The following is a 17875-nucleotide window of genomic DNA, read 5'->3' on the forward strand; positions in this document are numbered from 1 at the left end:
CTTTCCTTACAAAGTTTATAGGGCGCGATTCTTGCATTACATTATGAGGCAAATTCTTTACTTAGTTTGCTCTATTTTGTTAAAATATTTTACCTACATGTTGTATGTCTATATTTTATTAGGCAGCAAATCCTGTATCTATGGGAAAAGCACGATCCAAGCAACTCAAATTACGGGAAGGTGGCTATTCTGCAGATAATTCATCAAGATTTGGCGACAAAGTTATGAACGTTCAGGTAAGTCTAACTTTTTTCACGACATTATTTTGAATAATAAAGGAAACTGTGTAATACATTTATATTTGAATAAATAGATGCAAAATCAAGATCTGAGGCAGATATTTTAATATAGAATCCCGTCGTCTTCAACAATCACTTTTTCCATTAACTGTGAAATGCAGAGAGGAATTAATATGTATTTATTAACGTAGATATTATTCCACAAGTGAATCAAAACAATTATAGGTATTACATATAATGTTAATTTTAATTAAAAAAACTTATAATTAGATACACGGCGACGCAGCTTTCGCTGGTCAAGGAATAAACCAAGAAATGTTGATGATGTCTCAAGTTCCGCACTACAATGTGGGAGGTTCTGTACACGTTGTTGTTAATAATCAGGTAAGATTGTTAATTAAATTTATAGATAATTAAATAAAATTGTAATAAGGAATTAAATAGAAAACTAAGAAAATACATATTACCTACACATAACATTAGATATTTCTTATCTGATATAATATGAGGGTATCGGTAAAATTTTGTTTAGAATCCTTAAATGAGCATAATTTTTCAAGATCACTACCATAATACGTTTAGTGAATGATCTAATTATTTTAATTTCAGCAGCTCGACATCAATACGTCTATTAAATTCTCATGAAAGCCTGTCTTTATAATCTACCAAGTAATTATTAACTGTATTTTCACCAATATTGTATTGCCTAACTCAAAATATATAGTCCATTTTACCAAAAAAAGTATTTTCATGAATTTTAACTATTTTGCCCCTAGCCAATTCAATTAAAATCAAACTTTTCCTAGCTTGGCTTCACTCTGCCCGCAGACCGCGGCCGCTCCAGTAGATATGTGACTGATTTAGCCAAAGCTATCTCTGTACCAGTCATACATGTTAATGGTGATTATCCTGAGGTATGTATTATTTTATTATTTCAATGGAATAAAGTTAATATTAAATTTTAGATACAAAGCGAAATTGATTTAGTTTTAATTCAATTAACATTCATAAAATCAATAGATTTCCGCCCGCGGATACGCCCGAGTTTTCAAGTATTTAGCCTATGTCTTATTCTGGGTCTTCAGCTACCTAATAACTAAATTTTACTGTAGTCGGTTCAGTAGTATTTGCGTCAAAGAGTAACAAACATCCATCCATCATATAAGACTATAAACTTTTGCGTCCATAAGGAAATTCATTTGAAATACCTATTTACCGAAAAATCCAGTGTTTTTCTCCCAATAACGTATAATTTATTAAATATTCAAGAAACGCTAATAAAATAAATGTAGCATAAAGTTCATCACGTTAATTGGGATCATTACTCTTTTAATCCCATTAACAAGAGATTGCGTAGAAAATTGTCGCAGCTGGGTTCTTTCAGGATGTTAGGTCAATGATTATGAGATATAATTTTCTGGCTTCTCTGTTATAACTTTTTCTTTAATAACTTTGAGATTAACGCTATTTTTTCATCCCTACTATCCTTACTTATCTAGTTAATATTATAAATTCGAAAGTAACTCTCTTTCTTCTTATCATGAAAATTGGTACAACTATAGTTTGAAATCTGATAACCATAGGTTTCGGTTTTCCTTTGTCTACGCAAGTGGAAAGTATTGTATAATGTATATACATATCTCAATTTACATTTTGTTTATCTTTAGCCAAGAAAATGTATCGACAAAATACCAGAAAACGTGATAAAGCCAAACTACAAAACAATAATAAGGTTTCTTCCGATAAATAAAACCTAGATTGAATTGTTAGACTTTCGTAGCAACCGGAGTATTGAGAAATTGTTTTCGGATTCTTACTAACGAAAATGGCTTAGTTTTCTTGCTTCCTCGTAAAATATAGCATTTTGTTTCCACATATCAAGATATACATTTCAGCAACAAACATTTACTATACCAACTATACAGTCATGCAAGTTTACTATACCTACTAACTATGATAAAAGAACATAATATTATTAGATAGACTAGCAGTCCGCCCCGACTTCGCCTGTGGTACATGTTAACGTTTCCTCTCCATAAGAACCAACCTTGTAGTTCAAGGAATATTATAAAAAAAGAATTATCAAAATCGGTCAACCCGTTCACGCGTGATGCCGTGACCAAGGGAAATAGGGATTTATTTTTATATATAGAGATAGATAGATAATTCTTTATACACACATAACATTTACATAAAACGAAAAAGAAAGAAAAACAGAGACAAGTAGGTCATACTGATCAAAAGCAAGTGATATGCTAACCTGCTTCAGAGCCTACGATTAAAATTTAGTTTTCTAGGCATATTAACTAGTATCCTCACTATGTCCTTATTATCCTCCACAGTGTTCAATTATCCATATCTTTTAGGTTAAAGTCAAATACTTCAACTACTAAGCCACCACTTTTCTCTACTGGGAACATTGTTATCTTTATATATGCAAAGATTGAATAAATCTTTTTCTACTAAAAACTACATACGGTCTACACATAATATGTTTCTCAGTATTTTGCAGAATTATACTCCTATCTTAAAAATATCTTATTTTCCAGCTAGTAGCAAAAGCCACAAACATAGCGTTCGAGTACCAGAGGAAGTTTAGGAAAGATGTGTTCATAGATTACAATTGCTATCGGAAATGGGGACACAATGAATTAGATGATCCGACCTTCACAAATCCGTTAATTTACAAAGTTATTTACAATAGAAAGTAAGTATTATAAAATATGGTCCTTATTATTTTGTAGGGTTATAAAAAGTATTTCTGTCTAAGAAAGAATGTTAGTCAAATAATTATTATATGGATAGCTTGGTTTTAAACAATCAAAATATATAAGTAAGTGAAGTCCCATGTCCCCAACTCCCAAGTGGGGTAAGGGGCAGATGCATTATACATCTGTTTGACTGATCGATTTGTTTTTTAGCCTTCTGTGTCCTGCCAGACCAAGACATTTTTTTTTCTTCGTCTCCACCGGGAATCGAACCCAGTACCCCTCGGGGTTATGCTCACGCTTCAACCAATGTACCGAGGAGGTGGTCGAAAATATATAAAGTCAATATAAAAGTTATATAAATAATTGGTTCACTGCCGAAACAACTTTTTTTTTAATTATATAGATAAAAAAGACCATCTCTATTTATTATGTCTATGATTACGTCTATTAAAAATCACACTAAAATTATAAAATATAGCCAATAAAAAATCCAATTACTTTTTCAGAACAATCCCAGATTTATACGCAGAGAAATTGATAAGTGAAGGATTAGTCACTGAGGAGGAAGTTAAGAACATTAACGATGAATTCCAGAAATATTTGCAATCTCAGTACGAAATGGCCAGTAGATATCAACCTGAGGTAAGTGGAATACTTTTCATACAAGTATAATATTATATTCTTATTCTATAAGAAATATTTATATTCGATCTGTCCCTAGGTTAATACCTATATTTTGGTGTTAATCTAAAGAAAAACATGCCTAACTCCGAAGATCTTATATCGTGTTATCTTTGCGACTTTGTTTTATACTATGTAGTGACGATACCTACTAGGGAAGCGCGTACCATCTTCGACCGCATCTTAGCTTTCCATCAGGCGAGATTGTGGTCAAGCGCTTCCCTATCTAGAATAAAAAATAAATAATAATACATTCATTTCCTCATATTATGAAGTGTCTTATGTCCCAGTTTTTAATACAAGATAATTTAATCTAAACTATAGGTATCTATTACCAAAGAAAAAAACTAAAATAGAATACTACTTCAAAAATTTAAACTTTTAATGACTCCCAGCGAACACACTACAAAAACAGAGAACTTCCGTCTTACAAACAACCATTTAAAAAAAAACTAAAATAGAATACTACTTCAAAAATTTAAACTTTTAATGACTCCCAGCGAACACACTACAAAAACAGAGAACTTCCGTCTTACAAACAACCATTTAAAACAATCCTATAAAATGTTTAACAGAACCAAAAATTAACGGGACAAAAGAAACAAAATCTATTGGAGTTGGCAACTATACGTTGTTACAGAATAATCCGAGTTACTGAATGGATTTCTTTCATCTACGTATTTTTCGCAAATACAATTTTAAAAGGCTTTTCGACGTGCCCATTATGCCGAATTCTTATTCTATAGCACTATTAAAATGGGTTTTTATTACCTTTGTGTACTAGATTGGTACTAGACCAATCAGAAATTGTTTAAGTAATATAAAAACTATAGCTACTTATTTATGTATTTTGGTGTAAATATTTTGGAACAAGTAAATATGATTATTGTTCACGCCTTTATTAGTACATTTTCAGTGGTATTTTTATCGAATTCAATTAAGTGGAGATAAGATTGTTCATAAATGGGAAATCTATACTAATATTATAAAGCTGAAGAGTTTGTTTGTTTGTTTGAACGCGCCAATCTCAGGAACTACTGGTCCGATTTGAAAAATTCTTTCGGCGTTAGATAGCCCATTTATCGAGGAAAGTTATAGGCTATCACGCTAAGACCCAAAGGAGAGGAGCCACGCGGGTAAAACCGTGAGGCACAGTTAGTTAAAAATAATCGAAATAACAGAATCCAAGTAAATCCAAAACCCTTTAGTTATGACGACAATGAAATATGTCCTTATTAAGAGGACTGTAGTTTCGTGGTCTCAGGTTCCACTTTGTAACCGACTTTCTTTAGTATCACAAATAGTTTGTGACTTTGTGAACTGCCAAAATTGTTTTGAATTCGAATAGATACTTAAGTTACCTACTGAAGATATCTTTATTTAACCGAAAATTGTATATAATTGGGGGGGATTGAAATAATATAGACCAACAAAATTAGAATGAGATGAGAAATATAAAATACCTTATAGAAGATAAATCATTAAAAAACATCCCACGTGACTTTCTGAATCAAAACTTGTAAATATGTTTATCCAGCATACAAGCTAACTTTGTATCTTTCATGACCCATTTAGCAGTTAGGGCGTAAAATATTACACACAAAGGATCATAAAATCTCCATGTTCTTAAGTAACAACAAACTCCTATCAAACAAAAAAAAACACAAATGTAATCACGTCAACTATTTGAAAACCCAATAAATTAAAACGTAGGAGCGTTGGTTGAAAAACTACAACCAATTTTGATAGAAACCGATGAAATAATATACGCTCGTTATTCAAACGAAGACCGCTGTCTCGAGTTTCATTTTAAATTCAAGAATATTAATACCATTTTAAATTCAAGAATATCAATACTAAGAACAGTTTAAAATTTGAAGAGCTCCAATATAATTACGTAGTTCTCAGAAGTTTCAAATACTTGTACCGGTCTAATTTCAAGACAATCGTTAACTGCTACACTACACTTCCCACAAAAGTAGTTACAAGTATTGGTTGTACTTAAAGAGTTCATTTTGAAAGAGACTGTAGTGAGAAAAAATTCTATAGTAACAGATTTTTAGGCGCGTTGAGAGTAAAATTTCAAGGTCGTCATGGCAATAACGTCACGACATGGAGTACGTGACGATTTTCGTATCTTTGAATATTTCCAAAGAAGTTTCACTTCTGACACGTGTGCCCTGCACACACGATCTTTTCTTATTCGAATGACCCAAGATAGACGAATTTCTGAATTTCATAAATTAGTGCTATTTCGTGTTGTTAATCACCCAGCTAGTAATATATTAAATGTTAGTTTTCAAATTAAGTTTTATTCGAATCAAAGTTTAGTTCTATTCAAATCCATATAATAAATTAACTAAGATAATACTTCATTAAAACGTTGACTGGCTTTGTCGTTCAGTTGTAAAAACTATACTGGCTTCAGGCCAAGAAGTTCTTTATTAATCTAGTGATTTCGCAACTAATAAATATTCCTAGACTTTTATTTTCCTACAATGTTATGAAACTTTCTTCCAAGTTCTATAGAGTAAGGCCCTTCGCTCATGGAGCTACTCAAAAATGACTGAACTAATCAGTAATTACGATTACAAACCAGTTACAAATTGTATCTCGCATTACGCATACAACGCTACTCAAGTTATAAAGGTTTCAGTCACTTCTGTTATTTGCTCGTTCATTTTTATCATAAAAAACAAAGAAACTCGGGAAACCAGTAGCGTGGAGACCGGCACGACGCGTCGCGCGTGATTGGTTGCTAACGCGTTACTGACCAGTTAGTAACTAGTCGCGTCGTGTGCGAATCTCCATAGAACATGTATGGGCTGTGACGCTCAGGCAACTCGTTAGTAATTTGAGTTTGTGACTAGTTCTTTTTGAGTAGCTCCATGAGCGAAGGGCCTTATATTCAACAAACAATTTGTATGGTAACCATAAAATACTATAAAAACATTGGTAACATGATTAGGATGTTTATTCGAAGAGAAATATAATAAAATTAAAAATAAAATAGTTAATAAAATAAAATTAAAAATATATATATTAATTCGTGCCCAGTTTATAACGACTTTCCAACCTGGCTTTACTCACTAATGACTTTCCGAGCAGAAAGTTATCCGATGCCAATGATATTTTAAATTTCAAGATAATCTGCAATATTTTTCGCGTGAAATTTCAGCTAGAGCTCAGATTCCAATGTTTCCATTCATATTTAATTACTTTTATATAAATGAAATCTCAATATTACCTTTTTAATCGGTAAGTCGTTAGCAAACCAAATTTTGTAAGGTAATATATGCCACAAGATGTCCAAAGTACGTTGTGAAAAGGTCACGAAGAAATAGTAGCTAGCAGCTAGTATTTCTTCGTTAGTAGCTAGCTGTGCCCCGCGGATTCACCCGCATTTCTCCGCTCCTGTTGGTCTTAGCGTGATGATATATAGCTTTTATCCTTCCTCGATGAATGGGCTATCTAACACCGAAATAATTTTTCAATTCGGACCAGTATGTCCTGAGATTAGCACGTTCAAACAAACTCTTCAGCTTTATAATATTAGTATAGATTTCAAATAGCCTTTTTGTTCATTACCCTAAAGTCTAAACATTATAACAAAACAGTGTTCTAATAATACTTAAATTACCTCTGACTTTAGCCAGAAATGCAAGGTTTAAAACTGTAGAGACAATAGCCTGATGATATCGCGGACACTAATTGCCTTACTATATAGCGCGAAATACTCTCTGTAGCTTTTAATATGCAAATATGGAAAGTTCGTTATAAACCTGCATATATCCCGTAGGTGTGATATAGATAGCTGTCCTATTTTCGAAACGATAAGGGGAATCGGAAACCAACCCCCCTAGTCAAGTGGCTTAGGCTGTAGAATGTAGATAAACGTATCTACAGCTTACGTCAATCTCATACATTCGTAGTCTATTCTATTGAACGCTACGCTAACAGAAAGCCACTTGACTAGGGGGGCAATTCCGTGTAGTATTTTATACTAGGGTTGTTGAGGATTCCTCTTCCGCTTCCTCATAATGCGGAAGTTCCGCAATATTTTGGGTTCCTCTACCGTTACCGCATCCTCAAAAATGAAAATAAAAAAATCCTCTTCCGCTATCGCTTCCTCAAAATTTAGAGGAAATTTATGAGGATGCTGATCCGATCGGGCGGCGAATTTACAAAGCCTATATAAACTATGTATTTGAGTTACGAGTCGGACTCTACTTACGAACAAGAGTAGAGTCTTACCGCCATATTTATATCTGCGCCTAACACTTATCTCTAAACATAATAATATAACATTTTCTCTCATACTCAGAAGAAACATATTTTACCATATAATGTTTGTCAAAAGTCATTTTAAATTAAAAAACAAACACAAGTTGTTTTAGCTTACATAATAATATCTACCAGTTAGTTTTTTTTTTTTGTAGAAATCTTGCACTGATATAGATCAGGTTTTTTCTGTGGGTTTTTTCGAGTAATATGCATAAACAAAAGCTCATCTGAGTCCGGCTCGTGACTCAAATAGTATAAGTACTTACATCGGGCGAGCTATAACCTCCCCTAACCTTAAACATCAATATGTAGAGACAGCAGAATGGCTTTTGTTTTAATTTTTAATTTTAAAAATTTTTGTTTTTTAATTTTGATTATAATTTCCTATCATCCTCATCCTCATCCGCTTCCTCTTCCGCATCCTCTTCCTCAAAAAAATATCCTCTTCCTCATCCGCATCCTCTAAATTTGTGTGTGAAAATTCCTCTTCCTCCTCCTCTTCCCCATAATCACTTCCTCAACAACCCAATTTTATACGTAATTGTTCATGTACCTATGTACTATAATCTTACGTTCTAATTAATCTTACTATAAAAAGCCTATAAGTTTCAAATGTAGATTATTTAGGGAATATCAAATTTAATCTTCATTTTAAAACGCATAATTATTTACTAAACAGTTTAATTGTTAGTTTCCAACTAGATAGCAGTGTGTATAATGACTCATGCTTGTCATTATCCATTTCTATATAGAAGATGAATCCAATCTCTACTGATCGAAAAATAATTTATATTTTTTCCTTAGATATAGATATAGATGATTATTTTTAATTATCTTTTTTTATTAGGTGACATATTACCAAGAGCAATGGTCAGCCATGGCAGCTGCTCCAAAGGCGGTAGAAGTTTGGGACACGGGAGTCAACACAGATGTTCTGAAGACTGTAGGACAGGCATCCGTTAACACGCCTAGTGATTTTGTAAGTAAAATCCTTAATTATATTATAAATGCAAAAATGTGTTTGTGTGATTCTTTCTCTTTCTTTCATGCCACAGCGGAGCGTTTAGGATATAATTTTTTTTGTCTGAAGATAGTAGTAGTAGTAGTCTAGAAATTGACACTACTTTTCATCGGGGTGAAATATTTTATATTTTTTTTTAAATAGAGCTACATTAACATTGCAATTTTCATATAATAGGCGGGCGTAGCTAGTTATATTATTTTATAGTAAACCTACAGGAGCTATGTATGTATGCAAAAGCTTGCATTCAGTTCTGAGTGCTGCCTTTATTGCCTTAACTGGCCGACTTAACTAAAATTTCACCAAAGATGACCACTCTAGCTAACTGTAATTGGCTATTTAGACGAGCATCATTGATATTGATAGCCCCAGGACTGAATATCAAGAAAAATGTCTAAAAAGAGAAGGTATATTTAACTATCGAAATGTGTATAAATTTATAAAGAATAGAAAAAATTAGATCACGAGGCGGGACTCGAACCCGCATCCTTCGCGCCATTCCGGACACATATTCAGACACATAAAACTGAAAGAATAGAATAAATTCGATTGCTCTGGCGGGTCACGAGTGGCTGAGTTGGTAAGGCATCCGCCCCGGAATGGCGCGAAGGATGCGGGTTCGAGTCCCGCCTCGTGGTCGAATTTTTTCTATTCTTTATAAATTTATATTTATAAAGCATTTGAATGCCATAAAACCAAAAATATAAATATCGAAATGTGTTTTAAAAGAAAGATGTAACGTATAAAATCTTAAAGCGCTTCAGATATAAAGGGATATGAAAGGGGCAAATGTTTGATGGATACTAAAACTGATCATTGTAATGAAAACTGTAAATATCTGACACCTTGTTCTAATTTGCAAACATTACAGCATTGGTATTCTGAATTTAGGTATACTCCTAATTTAACACTTTGGTTCATATAATCATCAAACGAATTCCACTGTACAGTGCTAACTGCATATTATCACGAATTCAGTCCGTACTATCAAATGGATCACTAATTATAGTTAATACCGTATTTCGTTTTTGTATATGGCCATGGCCATGTCGTTCCTATATTAGAATAATATATTTTACAAATACCCGCAACTTAAAATTAAATTTTGTAGCATTTATTACGAAAATAAAGATATCATCTCAGTATTTTTGCTCTGAAAACTCGGGGAAAAGGAAACTGTCTATCACGTGACTGCAGCTTAAATATTTATTTTATACAAAGGAACTTACCTTATTCGGATGTTTACTAGAGAACCGCATTTTCTCCAATTTCAAAGCTATATAAATTAGTTTGCTCACCGCACAGCAACGCCAAATTGCAGGAAACAATTCGCTGTATCAGAAATGCCTCAACTGAATTATTACGACAGTCGTACATTGTTTTCAGCTACTTATATCTTTTTTACTAGCTAGCCAATGTTTGGTTTATACAAAGAGTAATAATATCTTTACTAATATTATAAAGCTGAAGAGTTTGTTTGTTTGAACTCAGAACTCAGGAACTACTGGGCCGATTTGAAAAATTCTTTCGTTGTTAGATAGCCCATTTATCGAGGATGGCTATAGGTTATATATCATCACGCTAAAACCAACAGCACTGCGGGTAAAACCCCAGGGCACAGCTAGTCGATAATATACAAGAAATATTTAATCGATGAATGTATTTAGCAGTATACAGTACCGTAGAAACAACCGTTTTACAGCAATAAAGCACCCCAAAAGCATAATTGTACAAACAAACTTCTACACAAAATGTTAGTGTCACGCAATTGTCTTATTATTGGTAGGTATTCCTTTTTATTGGCGTATTGGTTTGTTAAAGTTAATTATAAATATTGTAATACAAATAGCTGTAAGGAATATATTATGTATCTAAAAATAAAATAAAGAATAGAAATGAAACCAAGTCCGATAATCACTCGTAATATAAATGTAACAAATAATAATAAAGGCTTCGCAATTTCAAAGCGCCTCGATGCTAAGACGATCATTCTGTCTCGATAGACACTGTAATGGTTTCCACGTCACCTAGCCGAGACATTCGTTTTCTGTAGACAAGTTTACTTGCATTTCCGTTTCTTTTATGTCAAGTAGACTAATTTAGCAGTCTTTTTGTTTCAACTTTAAGTATTTTAAAGTTAGTAATGATGTCTAAATTAAGGTTTTTTTCAATATTGCGATGATCAAATTACTAAATATGATGATCATCATCTCAAATATTGAAAAATGTCTACCTAGTTAGTTACAGCACTTATATCTCAAGAATCTTTTAATGATTTTGGTTTGTAGGACTTGTCTCCTCCTGCATTAGGATAATAAATATTAGAAATTTTAAAATATTTGAGAGAAACCGGAATGAGTCTTTAGTCGCACGATAAAAATACAAACTCACGCACGCCTGTATGATGTGCATAAAATTTCATTTTGTATTCCCTAATGCACGGTTTACATGTATGGAGAATAATTACAATGAGTGTGAACAATTTTCATCCACATACATTTAGTCGTAACGTCAAACGTTCCCTTTATTTATGCTTTTACCGACGAGTACCCAAATGTAGGCCAAACCAAAATCCTACTACAAATGATGATGACTTACACAATTTGAAATTACATACAAAAAATGACATCATCGAATAAAAAATTTGCAGCACTGAAGAAATGTGTAATCAGTAAGGGAAAAATAGAAGGAACCTGTATTGCAACTCTAAGGTTAAGACTATTTTCCGTTAAAGTCATAGGTAATTTTCCAAACAAAACAGCTTCCGATAAAGAAATATCACGTTCAGGCTGACACATAGCGCTTTACTAATAGTTTTTTCCGGTAAAGCAAATTTTGCGAGCGTTTCCTACTTTTGATATCTATCAAAGTCTGAGAACAAAAACAAACCAGAATAAAATAAATATTGTACGCACTCGCTTGACGAATTATTCACTTCTACGACAAAAAACCTTTCGTACGACACACGACAGCCATGAAAATGTTCCCTAACATAACTTCTAACTAAAATGTTTGAGGAATGTCGACGTTATTAAAGTCACAGAGCTAAAGCTGACGCCCTATACAAATCCAAGTCGCGACGGATTAATGGCCGTGATGAAAATGTCGTTACGTAAATCTGGACTTTCTTTGAAGGAATTAAAATGAGAAATAAGAATCTACAAAAACCTTGGCAAGATTTTCCTTTGCTACAGCTTAATAGCACAGCTTGATATCATTAACCAACTATTTTATTAGGATTTTAGCGAGAATTTTTTGCTATTTTATGAATAAAAGTTTGTAGTAATTTAAAATTTTATACTTAGAGACAGTTTCGATATTTGCTATTAGTCTTTGATAGATTTAAAAAAAATTCATTTTGATGCGCTAAACAGGACATATTCAAAGGTTATAAAAGCTGCTACAAATGTGATTGATACTTTAGTCTAATACTTTCTTGATTTCAAACGAAAGCTTGAACGGAGATATTCAATAAAATAGTAGATTAAAAACTATTTTTAAATATTACACATTATAGACATGCATGTTTTTTTATAATTTCAGAATATTCATCCACATCTTGCAAAAACTCATGTGAAAAACCGACTGAATAAGATAGCTTCAGGAAAAGACATCGACTGGGCAACTGCAGAAGCTATGGCCTTTGGTATGTCAATGAATACTCATTAATATTTTAGTAAATAGTTTTTGCCAGTAAAATAATTCAAAGATACAGCACGTATTTAGTCCACTACTTATAGCAGCAAAATTTCTCTTTTTATTTTTTTGCTAGAAAATTTATCACGTTCGCGCAAATAAGAATTTGCTCCCCATTGTTCTCGCACGCGATGCTTTTCAATGATCTCACACTATTGAAATACTTGTATTTTCTGCTTTTTTATAAATTAAAAATTAAAATGATTGTGGGAAACGGAACGGTAACAGATGAAAGAGAGGTATGAGGTGTGCGAGAGAGAGGAAAGGGATTATGGCGGCGGATGTAAGACGAAGTGTGCGTGCGGAATAAAGTTAAAATTTTTAAAGTAATTAAAGTAGACATGGGTAGGTAATGCGTGTAATAGTACAAAAGTAACATCACTTTGACACGTAATGCAACATCACGCATTACGCATCAGTTACAAACATCACTCGCATCACTCACTTTTTTTTATTTTGTTTTACATTTGCTTGCGTTCATTATAATTATTAACAAACAACATAAAGTACGTGGCCAAGTATGAAGGAAAATCAACTACATTTTTTAAATATTTACTTAAATTGTAATTTTACGATATGTAATAACTAATAAGTATTGCAGTTATTATTGCTATTTTTCAATATGATCTGTAATACTTCACATTTCACCATTAATATAATATAAACCTCAGATATAAACATTATAATATTATTAATGTCATCATTTCATTAAAAATCGATCGGGTAATGTGTGATGTTACGGAGTAATATCACTTCCGTGGAAGAGATGCGTGATGTTGCATTACTATTTGACGTACTGTTTTGCGCATGTCTAAATTAAAGACGTATTTACTAGCAAACAACCATTCATTTATTTCAATCCCACAATCTTGGGAGCTCGTCCGGGATGTTCAAGAAGATTTATAGTCAGCAAGAAGACGAACTACGATTGTGCCAGCCACGTGCTCACGCGCCATTATAAGAAGACGACACGACGCGGTGTGTTTTGCACTATTTTACGACGTATACACGGCAAGAAGACAACGACGACGATACATTGTTTGCTTTAAGAAGTAATTATCACGATGACGGAAGTAAAAACGACGGGTGCTGAACATACCACGATGTCCGCGCTTTTCCTCGACGGCATAACCAAGTTTAGAGACGATAAGTTGGTGTCATCAACCAAATGGGCACAGGATTTAGAGGACAATAGCGAGATTTTCAACTGGACGCCGCAACAAAAATTATTTTTTGTCCGAAGATCGATAGATAGTAGGTACGGCGGAATTATAGTTGAAGAGCGAAAAAACATTTAAAAGTTACGACTTACTCCAAAAAGAATTTCCTGAAACCGCTAACACCAAAGAAATGCATGAAATTATGTCATCACGTAAGAAACAAAAGAATGAATCATACTATGAATACATGTTAATTATTGGTGAATTCTTATGACGTTTGCTTACACCTGCGCGGAAGTGACAAACTATCTTTGCCTTCTTTGTTTATATCATTTTATTATAGCTATCTCTCTTATACAGTCTGTCAATGTAATTAATTAAGTTGAATGAAACTTGTATTTGTGCGTGCCTGCCACTGCATGTTAAGCAATTTTTTTTCGCCATATTGCCAGCATATAACGTATCTATATATAAAATATCATTGATGACATCTGAATCTTTCCAAAATTTTTGTGAGCCACAAACCACAGCAACCTCACATCATTTCCATAACCTAACTAGTCTTATTAAAACTTTGAAAACATCATCTGCATCGTATATTTTACCACCTTCACCACACAAGGTCAATTTTGTATAGAAGCGTTGCCAGTTGATAGGACTGTGCACGATACCAATACCGATGAAAAAGAAAATCAGCAAGAAACAGGAATATTGTTTTGTAAGGAATCTATGCCAATCGTTGATAGTCCTATAATATTTCAATCAACCCACCAACCTGATCAGATATTATATTGTAAAGAAACTTTGTCCGAAGATAAACAGGATTTAACGCTATCCCCTTTAAAATATAATGATGGCGATTACGATTCTGATGACTCTGTCAAAGATAAAGATTACGAACCTATGGCATGTGATCATAAAAGCGACGATACAGAAGATGAATTAGAATCAAACAGATTCAAATGCACAAGAAAGCGTACCAAAAAACTTTTAAGAAGACACTCTTTACAAATCATACAAAAACGACGCAATAAATCTATACAAAAACGACGAGACACTAGCGAGCTTTAGTGTATCCGATATAACACATATTACTCCGCAACAAGTTACCATATCAAACAATCTACCACCTAAACGACGTAAATATAATACAAGCCTTAAGGAACGAAAGTTGGAGTAAGCATTGTGTACAGCAAAATAATTATAAAATTAAAACTGGCTGTGACAACAAATGCCGTAAGAAATGTTATTTTCAGTACTCATGAACGTGAGAGAGTACACAACCAGTATTGAAAAGAGGGTCTTCATAAGATCACACTATACTGTTGCTATTCCAAAAAGAAAGAACACCTCGGCACCAATAAGAAATCCGAAAAGGAGCTTTACTCTACCGAAAACCGATGGCACTTTAGCATCTGTGTGTAAAGTTTAATTTTTTGACCACGTTAGGTTTCAAAAAAACCAACGACAAAATTCTCTCTAGCTGCCTCGACCACCTCGACGATAATAATGAGGTCGTGAGCATGCTCCAAATAGGCGGTATTTGCCTAATGAAATATACATTAGTTTTATGTATTAAAATTTTATATAGCGAAGCACCCTGACATAAAAATTAGTTACGAAATGTATAGAACGCACTTGAAGGCTATGAACGTACCGTTTGCTCGTCTCGGTAATGAGGAGTGTGGACTATGCGAGTCGTATATATTATTCTTCGTTATCATGGTTCCTTACGGTAACCGGTATTTTAATCCATTTCGTTTGCCGTCTCATAATAAATTCAAAAACTTAAGAACATTTTCGAAGATATTAGCAGTGAAGTTATAATTTTCGGGCAATTTATATATTTGTCAACGATGCAGAAAACGTCTTAATAGTGAATTGCCGCTAAAATTCATATTATACTATTTTAAACCAGGACACACATCTATGCGTTGCGATCACTGTTGGGACCAATTTCACCATCAAGTAGAACTTTCAATTAAAAATAAAACAAATTATGACTTTTTTGATTTCGTAGATACTCTGACCGCAGTTCGTGCCAATGGAAAAGTTATTTGGAAGTCTTTGCAACCCCAAGACAATTGCCCTTACGGAGTTTCTGTTGCGTTTTGCTGAATTAATTCTTCGTTATCATGGTTCCTTATGGTAACCGGTGTTTTAATCCATTTCGTTTGCCGCCTCATATTAAATTCAAAAACTTAAGAAAAAGAAAAGCAGTGAAATTATAATTTTTGGGGAATTTATATGTTTGTCAACAATGCAGAAAACGTCTTAATAGTGATTTGCCGCCAAAATTCATATTCATACTATTAAGGGACACATATCTATGCGTTGCGACCAATTTCACCATCAAGTAGAACTTTCAATGAAAAATAAAACAAAATTCACGACTTCTATGATTTCGAAGATGCTCTGACCGCAGTTCGTGCCAAAGGAAAAGGTATTTGGAAGTCTGCAACCTCAAGACTTTATTAATTACCCTTACGGAGTTTCTGTTGCGTTTTCCTGAATTAATTCTTCATTATCATGGTTCCTTATGGTAACCGGTGTTTTAATCCATTTCGTTTGCCGTCTCATAATAAATTCAAAAACTTAAGAAAATTGTCGAAGATATTAGCAGTGTATTAATTTGAACCAAGACACACATCTCAATGAAAAATAAAACAAATTATGACTTCTTTGATTTCGTAGATGCTCTGATCGTGATCGTGGATTCGTGCCAATGGAAAAGTTATTTGGCAGACTTTGCAACCCCAAGACTTTATTAATTACCCAAATAATGTATCAGATTGTCGCATCCAAAACACCAATCAAGGGCATATATCTAATAATTGTTTTGAAAAGATACGTTTCTAAAGTACCCTCAAATAACAATAATATTTTGAACGCACCCTAAAAGTATAGACATAGAAATAAAAATGAATCCGATAATGTCGATAATCAAAACTTTTTAGTCGAGTGATTTCCTTATTGTTTTGTTTATTTTTGTTTTTACTATTAGTTAGGTATTTTTTTAATGTAAATCGTATACACATAAACCCTGTCCCAAACAGGCTCGCTCCTCTTAGAAGGTCGTCACGTCCGTATCAGCGGTGAGGACGTTGGTCGTGGAACATTCTCGCACCGACATGTGATGCTCGTGGACCAACAAAACGAGAACATGCACATACCATTGAACCACATACGGGAGGACCAGAAGGGGTTCTTGGAGGTAAGGTTGGCCCAATGTGGCCCAGTGTTGGCCAATTTTTTGATTCTACATGCCGCTAGTCGAAAGTGTTTAATATGTATAATTTTTCCCAGGGAAATTTAAAATCAAATTTGTTTTGAGTACTTTCAGTTCGTGGAATATGTTAAATTTTTCATGGGTAGAGCAGATCATAGGATCTATCTCGTTAAAGAACTGTCATCAATTTTTGTAATGAGATATATTTAACTGCATGTTATGCTTCTTTTTTCACAATAATCTGCAAGAAAATAGCACAAGGCCAACAAACTTTTACTTGTCAACAAATTAATGACGGTTTAAAATTTCAACCGGAACTTTATCTCATAATTAAGAAGAACCTAACGACACTTAAGCTTAATATCTATCAAGAGACATATTGTCTAGAAAACGTGCCAATGAATACAAAATACACTCGTACTCTACTCTAGTTTAGGAAACCAGAAATTGAAATTGCTTTTAAAACAAGAGCTAGATTGCTCACAATAGTTTGCTTCAAAGCGCTTAGTTAATATTTATTAAGCTCTCACATACCTTGAATACTAAATTACCCAATTCTAGTTCTAGATAAATAAAACAATATGTTTTGTCCCTAAAATTCTTATTTACGACGCAAACTTTGTTCCTTATGCATTATTTATAGGGTGTTCAAAGTTCCCAATTTTTTCGAACACAAATTGCTCTGACGAGATGGCGGTTTGTTTTCGATAACGTAGCTTGCATATTTATTATTTATTAGCTTTAGGCTTAGTAGTACGTAACATGTTTGGTTTAACTGTGTAAACAGTTTCGGTTAGGCATAAGTTGAAGATTAACAACATTAGCAACATTATGCTAATACTTCATCGAATTTG

The 17875-nt window shown here is 33.3% G+C and overlaps 1 protein-coding gene across 1 annotated transcript in view; it reads left to right on the plus strand.

Annotated features, from left to right (window-relative positions):
• LOC149908593 (putative 2-oxoadipate dehydrogenase complex component E1 homolog) overlaps window positions 1-17875 on the plus strand; it is a 38246-nt gene that overhangs the window by 14501 nt on the left and 5870 nt on the right. The window contains exons 7-14 of the mRNA XM_090102060.1: window positions 123-236; window positions 510-623; window positions 1046-1153; window positions 2789-2946; window positions 3457-3592; window positions 8763-8894; window positions 12480-12582; window positions 16849-17006. Of these exons, the coding sequence (XP_089958186.1) occupies window positions 123-236; window positions 510-623; window positions 1046-1153; window positions 2789-2946; window positions 3457-3592; window positions 8763-8894; window positions 12480-12582; window positions 16849-17006 (1023 nt within the window). The remainder of the gene's footprint in view (window positions 1-122; window positions 237-509; window positions 624-1045; window positions 1154-2788; window positions 2947-3456; window positions 3593-8762; window positions 8895-12479; window positions 12583-16848; window positions 17007-17875) is intronic.

The sequence above is a fragment of the Colias eurytheme genome, chromosome 5 (assembly GCF_061535395.1).
Source record: "Colias eurytheme isolate Ceu_HAF_F1 chromosome 5, ilColEury1 Martin Lab GWU primary, whole genome shotgun sequence".
Lineage (NCBI taxonomy): Eukaryota > Metazoa > Arthropoda > Insecta > Lepidoptera > Pieridae > Colias > Colias eurytheme.